Below are 9,544 nucleotides of genomic sequence, written 5' to 3' on the forward strand. Positions count from 1 at the left end.
CAAAGCAATGTAAAATAAACATGGAATATTATATTATCTGAATTTGATACAAAAAAATAAGACCAAACCAAGAGCGGGGAATGCTTCCATTCCAGAGGTGAAAGTAACGAACCTGTGGAAATACATTCACAAACAGCAGTTCCTCAGTTTAGAGATGAGTTGATGGATTTAGGCAAGGAAACTGGTGCTGAGTCCATCCACCTACTCATCCATGCATCTGTCTAGTTCTCACAGTAAGTAGTTTTCACACTGTCTGTAAGAGATGGAGCCAAGACATCCATGCTTATCATAAGCAGTTAAGTCGATGTAGGTCAGAGTTACATTAAACATGGATGGATATGTGTGTGGAATCAGGGGTTTATCAACAGGTCTGTTCCCCAATCCCCATCCCCCCACCCCCACCAACCAAAAAACATTTTCTCTCTTCCCTGTGGTGGTATCCTGCAATGCACATAATTTGGGGTTTATTTCCCAAGTTTCTGAAACATCCAATGCAATGGAGGTGAATAGAAATTGTTTGTGGTACACTGGAACTACTGTTTGACATAAAAATAGTTCCTATGAGTTCTGTGGATCATCAAGAGGAACGGTGATGCTGTTTTCACACAGACACACTGCTGCTAAGTTTTTTAAATGTTATTTTGTCTTAAACAGCACAAATAAAATTCCATCCACCTCCATTGAATTGGGTTGGAGACAGAAACTATTACATAAAAAATGAACCATCTGCATGGCTAGATACTTCCAGAGGTCAGTGTGAAAATATGTTTTTTTTTTTTTTTTTGGTACTTTTAAAGACATTTTGTGCTAATTGTGGTGAAATGCCCCTTTAATAAGGTATCTACTGTAATTTTATAGAACAGACAACAGTATGTGACATGTTTGCACCAGGTGCCTTTCATCTCTCTGTGTCTGAGGCATTGCTGCTGTAAACCTGCTGCTCATGGGAAGAAATAATCACTTACCCTTTTCCTTGCAGAGATGAGGCAGTTTGACCATTCTGTAGAACTCTGTAAAGCACTGTGAGTGGGTGGATGCCTATCAGGACTACTTTAGTTGGCAGTGCCCACTGAATGACATGTAAAATAAATAACAGCAAAATCAAAGCAAAAAGATACCAAATTATATAATAAGAACAAAATATTCCAGTTGTCGGTTTGACTGAGTGTCAGCTGGCCCTCCACCAACCAGCTCAGGAACTTTGTCCCATGCTTTGGCATCATAGCAGTTCAGAGCGGAGGGCCAGCGACAACGTCCAGAGTGGTGGCAGCAGCCAGAGGGGAGATGGGGAGGGGCGGGCGCCCCAAAGGTGAGGCGGTGTCAGAGGTGCAGGAGCACACCTCGTATCCATTCTCTGCATGGTCTGGGTGATGGTGCACGTTGACTCTTGTCTCCGTGCTCTTGGGCTCTGTGTCCGGAGAGTCCGATTGCATCTCGGTGCACAGCAGCCAGTCCTTGGCGATGAGGCGGGGGTATCCGGCCTCCGCCTCCATGTCGCTGCCTGGCACTCGCCAGTACTCCTTCCCCTTGAAGAAATAGGACGAGCCTTTGGAGAAAAAGGACAGAGGGTTGGTATTACTGTGAGTGTGCAACACAGGAAAAGAATTTTCCTTGTGTGAATGGTCTTTTCCAGTGAAAAGACCATTCACACAAAGTAGAGAATTGTCTTTGCTCTTATCTGAAATACACAACAAGCACAGAACACATAAAACATCAGTGGCCTTAATTTCGTGAACCAGTGATCCAGAGTGGAAAGTGTTTATGTTTAGTACTTTCACACTGTTATTACCATATTCCACCTATTTGAGACTGAGGATTACAAAACATACATGAGTGGGCATGTATAAGCACATTCATCATGAAAAATCATAATTTCAGTTACTTTATTATAACAGTTGCATTTCCTACTGATGAGTTTTGGACAGAGTTTTTGTTTTTTTTGGCAAAGCAAAACATTTTTACATTTTGGATAAAGGAAAGTTTTTCCTTCTCACAGTCATATGAATTTATCATCCTTGCAGGCGAGAAAATTTTCTAATCAAACCCTACTCGCAAATGTAAGCTAACCATGAAATGGAGCTGTAGATTTGGCTAGACTAAATAGCATAATCTGTTGCATTCTTACCTGTGTAACCTCCAGCTGCACTCTTTTTCACTTACTGAAAAATAATAATAATACTTGGTATCTCAAGAAAATACCATTTCACAGACTCAAACCTGCACTGAGCTTGATGTTCTCACATAAAAACCTTTTTCTACTGACACAAGACTGGTCTTGTAAAACTAAAACCAATATCCTGATAGGGAGTTGGTCTTCTTGCTGTTTGGTTGCTCCACTCTCTCCACATGAAAATAATATTGAAGCTGGCACACAAATTTAAGGTGGCAGATGTAGCCTATATAAACTTGGATGATGTGCAGAAAAGCTGGGTTGTAGCCAGTAACTTTGCTAGTGATAGCTGCAAGACTGAGCACCCACACTGGAAGAGACTGAATAATTGAGCAGCAGCAGCAGGATACACAAGCAATCCCTAAAATAGACTCTTCATATAGACTGAGCATTTTGTTTTGAGGATTAGAGAAATTTGGTTGAAATGTAATTATATGTTCAATGTGCACTTACACACAAGGCTTGTTTTGAAGAATAAGTAAAACAGGCCAGGATTACATACATAAAAGGGTTTATACAAACTGTACGTCAAGGTTAATGTAATTCTGTAGGCTCTCTGTGGGTGTGTTGGGCAGCACAGATCACAGCAATGCCTTGTGGGCATTCTTGGTACGATAATTACACTGTGCCACTTGATTGTTGCTGACGCACCCCCTGCCGTGCCTGTCCGTTCACTTTAGGTTACTTTAGTTAATTAGACTCACCAAAATACCAAATGGGCACTGGCAGGATAAAAGGAAAAACTACATGCTACATGCCTCTGATAAAAATACCACTTCACAGGAACAAAAGGCTCCAAAATGCATTGTGTGACATTGTGAAAAATAGGTCCAGTGTTCATCAGAAGTGATGAAGATAACAGTCTTGTTTGTGCTTAAATGCTTGTTGCACAAAATCAATAGAAACAAACAGAATCTCATTCTGTCATATTGTACACAGATGGGTCTTGCATTCATCCTTCAACGTCTTGAAAGAAGTAAGACGATGAGATGAGCGGAAATAACAATTAAAAACAGAGAATGATCAGAGCATTCAGTTTACTCCTAAATGTCTTTTTAGAAAATTTACCACTTATTAGCACTACGTTTGAGCATCACTTTCTAAATAAAATACATAATGCAGCAGCGATTTTGTAGCAACATATTGCCTGCATGGTTTTTTAAATTACTGTATATGGAAGGGTGCAAACTTACTGCTTTATGGAGGCAGCTCTCTGCTCTTTATTCCTTTATCCATGCTTTGGCCTTGATAATGAATTTCCAACATATGGCAGACATAATCTCTTCCAAATAAGGTTTTCAAATAAATGATTTGTGAGTAGGTTTCACCCACTACTAACTAATAACCTTGAGAATACACTTTTTCTAGACTCTTTGACTGACGTTAAATCACAGCTATACTGAACAAATGACTGACCCTGAAAAAGAGAGCCCTTCTTGTTTGTGTTTTTTAGTATTGTAAGTTATATGACGTTGTGACTTTTTTGTTTATTATTTTTACTTATTGTATAATAATTTCAAGAGCTGAAACCAAAAACCTTTCCAACAACATTAGTCTAAAACCCACTGGTTCCTACTAAAGATGAAATCTTTAGTACTTTACTAATTTCCTTCCTTCCTAGTTAGTAATGTGCAGTACAGTGCAGCTCCCAGGTTTATGGTAATGAAGGAACATGTGCAACAGCATGGCTCACTGATGTGTCTTTAATAGTTTTTGGACAACAATGGAGCTTGTTGGCAGAGAGGAATAAGCTATGTCAGGCTTTGGCTACACTGGCAGTTCTTGTTAGTGGGATCAATTCATTGTTGGTTTTGGTATTTTCAGGGGATTTTCTGACAATAACACAACTATAGATATCATCAGCCTCATCCTTGAAGGGAAAACGATGAACTGTAGCTACAGAAAATTCTGTCCTCAACTGTTTTACTCAGTGGTCTCTTGTGTTTCCTCCAAACACTGCTATTGCAAAAACAATTGGGGGACTGTTTTCAGTTCAGTTTAAGTTCAGTCTACTTTGATAAATAGGACAGAGGCCCTTCAAAAATGTTTAAAATTCTAAACCCTTTACTCTAAAATGAAATGTTGACTTGCTTCTTGCCTTTATGGTAACAGAGGTTGTAACTTCAGCTGGTTTATGTGAACTTCCACTACAGGTTAAAGATCATATTCATGCCCGATAAATTTCATTTTCCTCTTCATGGCTAAAAGACTGAACTATTCCTGGATGCCATACTGATGTCAGCAGCAATGATTATTATCACCATTACAGCTACATTAATACCCTTTATGCCTCTTTTTCCCTCCACAGCAACCATTCTCTGTGGTTTTACTGCCTCTCCCTGTCTCACTGTGATTTCTCTATCTGTCCTTTGAGTCAAGCCATCTATCTTTCTAACATCTCTCCTTTTCCTTCTGTTTTCTTTACTGTCTTTGTCTTCAGGTGTCCCCGTATCTCCTCTCGCCTGGATTCACCTTCTCATCCTTCCTAGTCTCTCTGTTCTATTTTCATAACGAGGTGTCACCACATCTCCTCTCTCCTTCTCACTGTCATATCACTCTTTTCTCTCCCCACTGTCTGTTTCCATCTCTTTTCTCTCTCTATTCATCCTGAGCTTTTGAGACAAACAGAGAGCAGGCTTTGATGTGGCTCCAGTTCCCAGGCCCCATGGTCTTTCTGTGTGCGCTTGTGCGTGTAGGTTTCCAAGTTCACCCTTCCCGGCTCTGTGGTGATAATGGCTGAAGGTGAAGCAGAGTAAGAACTGCACGATGGGCCTCCTCTCACACACACATACACGCATCAAAAAGCTTGGAGCGAGACCTCTGAGTCTCCAAGCTCAGAAGACAGAACACAGACCACTAAACACCTGACAGGGAAGAAGCGTCCTTGTATTCACATGCTGCAAGGGGATTAGGGACATCCTGACTCCTACTGGAGAGTGGTCTTAAATTTCAGGTCTCAGTAGCTTTTTAAAGGATATTTTTAAAACCTAGCACCACCCAGAGCCTTACAGACACACACAACAGCCTCACAGAGGAGAATTCCTCACTACATTTCCTCAAACAAATGTGTTAGGCCATTTTACACCTCTTATTAAAATGCACACAAGATCAGATGTCTGTAGCTACGATACTCTGATGGAAGCAGGCGTTGTGACCTTGACACTCAGCTGCTAAACTGGAGCTGCTCACTGTGATTATACTGGGTTCGCTCCAAGGTTTGAATGTGTTTGACTGCATGAATGTGAAGCAGAGTGTTGGCAGAAAAGACCATGTGTGCCATGTCAAAATAACAGATAAAGGTTAAAAAAATATTTTGACACATGAAAAAAAAAGAAGCAAAAAACAATCAAATGCAAATGTGCCTCTTAATCTGCATACTGCAGCTATGCCAACAACAAAAAATGTGCATGGATGCAACCAGGGACTGCCAAAATAAAATAAACTAAAAAAAAAAAATGTTAGTATGAATGATAATGAGTACTGAAATATGGAATATATTTTTTCAGGTGGAATGTCTTATCTATGAGTGACAGAAGTTTTAAAAAATTGAACTGAATTCAAACAGTTTTTTAGTTGTAGTAAGATTAAAGGGAACTGCATGTTACTATTGATTTATATTTTGCTGACAGAAAATGAAATATAACTGACTGATGATGCTGAAAGCCATGTTAAGTGTTTATTTCTCTTTATATAATAACACATCATTAACAGTATCACCTTAATGAAGATAAGAAAGAACTGGCTGATAAACAAGAGTACCCCTATACTCAAGTGAGGTGCAAAACTCAGCATTTCAACTGAAACATCAATATAAGGTAAATTAATAACATGGGAACCATTTGTTAAAGATAATAACTGGTGCCAGTGCTACCAGTTATTACTTGAGTATGGTTATGTCTTTCAGGTCTAAGAGTCAACATGCTCAGAGTGATAGTATTAGCATGCTAATGTTTAGGTATAGGTATAGGTGCAGGTATAATGTTTAGCATGTTTCACATCTTAGTTTAGCATGTTAGCACACTAACATTTGCAAATTAGCATTAAAAGTACAGCTGATGCAGATCATGGTTACCAAAACATTTCACTAAAAATCCCAAAACATCAACCTCATAGTGGTGCTAACAGAAAGTCAGGGATCACCAAAAATGTGCGCACAAAATGTCACAAAAATTCATCCAATAATTATGTTTCAGTCTGGGCCAAAGTGGTGGACTCACTTTGCCATCCCTAGAGTCATACCATTAGCAATGCTTAAAACTACAGTGTTTTACTACTCCTACAAAGTTGCCTCAGAATAATGGCCTGAGCCTGTAAAACTTCAACCAATACTTGATGCTGCGTGTTTGCTAACTTGCATAATTGCTCCATCCTTGTCTCAATTCTCTCTTAGTTCATTCCTCTCTGAGGATTACTTCTGAGAAGGATATTGCATGGTCTTGCCTTAGGCACTAGAAATACCAGAGCTACCAGTGGTCTGATGCTCTGGTGGAGTGTTTGAATCCTATTTTTCTCTGAGAAATGTAATCATTTATCGCTGGAAGAAACAGACAATGGTGATTCATCATTTCTACATTGAATTTAATCAATCAGAATGTTTTTTTAATCAAATTTTTTTAATCAAAGACAGAAGAGGTCAAAATATCTCACTGGCATCCCTCCACACACCTTTTCACTGTGTTTGACAGATCACTTTTTGGTGGTACAGTTTCAATCTTTTATTTTCAGGAGTATTGAAGTAGGTAGTTTTTGAAACAGAGAAAGAAAGAAAGAGACAGCTGCTTTTGTGTTACTCAATCTCACCATTGTCACATATTGGGAGCGTATTTTAAATCTGACTTTTATTGTAAAGCACTAGAACACACACAACAGTAGAAAGGTGTTTGATAAAAACATTTAATTGCTAACTTTAGTTTTAGCTCAGGAAAGAACATCTTAGGTTTTAAATCAGAAAAGGCCTCGGTATGCATCAAACGACCTAGGCTGCATGACTCGTCATCCAGCACACAACTACAGGCTAGTGTCAAACCCTGCCTGGTTTCACACCTAGGTACACTTGACCAATTGCAGCATAAAGTGGACATGATTGTCAAACTGTCTATTTTATAATCTCAAAAGAACACATTGCATTCTGTGATCTTTTTAGTATGTTATTTGAAACATACTGACACCTTTAGCCCCCAAACAAAGATTTCAATTTCGACCCCCACCTTCAGTGTCAAATTTTTGGTTGGTGAAAGAATGAAATCACAAATCTCATGGACAAGGGTTCAAAATATTTTTTTTTCTGCATGCTTTACTCTATCTGTCAGTAGCTCAAAGGACCGTAGAAGTCAACATAGCCTGTCTTTTTGAGTTGCCTCTTGCATGACCCATAAGGATCAGGTAGAACCACGTGCACACTAAAAAAAGACTACATCTCCCAGCATGCCCGGGAGTGCCTGGAAATATCCTAGGAGGAGTGAGAAGAAGTTTCTGGGGTGAAGGAAGCAACTATGGCCCAGTAGGTGGCTAGAAAATGGACAAATGTGTCAGTGTCATCTTTCTATTCGTGCCAGGCATTACTGCGGATGATGAAGAAATCTCATCTCTGCATGTTTTTTTAACAATGAAAAGAAGTGTTACTTTTCAAGGCTACTCACCATCAGACCATCTCATGGCGTCATCTAGTTGTGATGGCAGCCCCTTCCAAAGCGTGCTGTCTTTAGGGTAGCCCAGGTCCATACGCCTAAGGTGGTCATCATAGCGCCAGTAGTGGTTGTCCTTGAAGAAGTAGGTTTTGTCGTTGTGGAGCCAAACAAAGGCTGCATCCACGCCTTCCAAGGGTAGGCCAAAGTCACTGATTGGACGAGGATAACCTTCTTCAACGATATTGTCTTTAAATACCCAGTACTTAAGACCTGAATAGGGTGGATACAGAAAATATATTTAAAAATCTATACATCACACACAGACAGTGTATCTGCCTGAGATGATACATTTGAAAAGATGAGACAGCTATAAAATATGTAGAGGACACTCTTCTGAAATAAATAAAAAGATTTTCAACACACACATTCTTGATAGGCAGCCAGTGACAAACGTTCTCTGCTATGAAGGCTGTTTCGCATTTCATATCAAATCATGCCCTTGTTTCTGCACCTCTCTTTTAAAATTCAATTTATAACACTTCTGCCCTCTCACATAGAGAAAAAAAAATGCCACAGCTTCCTTCAGAGTCACAGCCACATTGTGAGCAAGGTGTGAACTGTCCCCTTGCATCAAGCCTCTTTATACTGTGGATGAATCACATTTTTAAAAGTGTTTTAAGAATGGATGCTGGATACTAAAATACAGTATGCACTAAACTATTACATTACTTAAAAACAATGGTTTTGTGACAGAAATCATGTGGTTTCAGATACTCATTGACACTAATGAACCAGAATAACAACTCATTCCAAGATTTGATTACACATTAGTATGCTGATTTTTTTTATGAGTTTTTTTTTTTTTTTTAATATACTGTACCTTTGAAAAAGACTATTTTGTGGTCTAGGGGTCTTTCATAAACGGCATCACACTGTCCAGATTTGTTGGGAGACCCCTCCAGAAGCGATGGATCTGAGCGGGACGCAGAGAAACCAGATGCTTCTCTCGAGTTAGTCGCCAGAAGTACTTCCCTGTGAGGAAAAAGGGCAGGTTTGCATTAAGAGGACCGGCGCTATTCAGGATGCTGACAACAAATAATAATGTCTTTAGTGGCCATTATTAGTTATTCTTTTTATACATTCCCTAAGGCAAACGTACAGCAGTGCAAATGTAAATGAATCTACTGAAGACTAACTTAGTTCATACTGTCATTTGCATGCTTATGTAGACTCACAGCAAACTTACACTGTGTACCTTAATCAAAAAGCACAAAGTGTTTCCTTTTTTTTCACAGATTTACATTGTCTGTTTTCAGCAGTTTACCAATGTAGTACATTTCAGAAATGTCCAAGGCTCACTGAAAATGAGGGTTCACATTGTCTCAGATGAATGTGAATGCTAAACAGTGTCCAAAATCTAAAGTCTGAGTCATTTAAAATGTCTCAAAAAACAACATTCAAAGGACAAAATGATTCTAACAATGATCTATAAACTTTTAATGTCATCCCTTGTAAGTTATATAAAAGATTAAACAGGTAAGAGAAAAAGTGTCAGTTAAAGTTCAGCATACTTTGTTAGCACTTCTGCTGAAGGTATGAGAGTCTGCTTCTTGTTTCTGTTGTCAGTGGGAGGCTTGGGGTCATCTCTCCAGAGGGACGAGCACGAAAGCCTGATGTAATTTTGGACTGCAGTCTCTCAGCCGGCTCAACTAGCTCAGCTGGGTGCCTACAGTTCCCTCGCCACCAC

General features: G+C 39.3%; 1 protein-coding gene across 1 annotated transcript; it reads right to left on the reverse strand.

Annotated features, from left to right (window-relative positions):
• Positions 1 to 1,229: 1,229 nt before the first annotated feature.
• LOC108886060 (matrix metalloproteinase-17) lies at positions 1,230 to 8,829 on the reverse strand (the record flags this gene model as incomplete). The annotated part of the gene is made up of 3 exons (XM_018680674.1): positions 1,230 to 1,546; positions 7,810 to 8,067; positions 8,678 to 8,829. Coding segments are annotated over 3 exons (727 nt in total), but the record flags the coding sequence as incomplete, so codon positions are not given.
• Between the last annotated feature and the right edge of the window lie 715 nt (positions 8,830 to 9,544).

Source organism: Lates calcarifer, unplaced genomic scaffold (genome assembly GCF_001640805.2).
Source record: "Lates calcarifer isolate ASB-BC8 unplaced genomic scaffold, TLL_Latcal_v3 _unitig_1067_quiver_2282, whole genome shotgun sequence".
Taxonomy (NCBI): domain Eukaryota; kingdom Metazoa; phylum Chordata; class Actinopteri; family Centropomidae; genus Lates; species Lates calcarifer.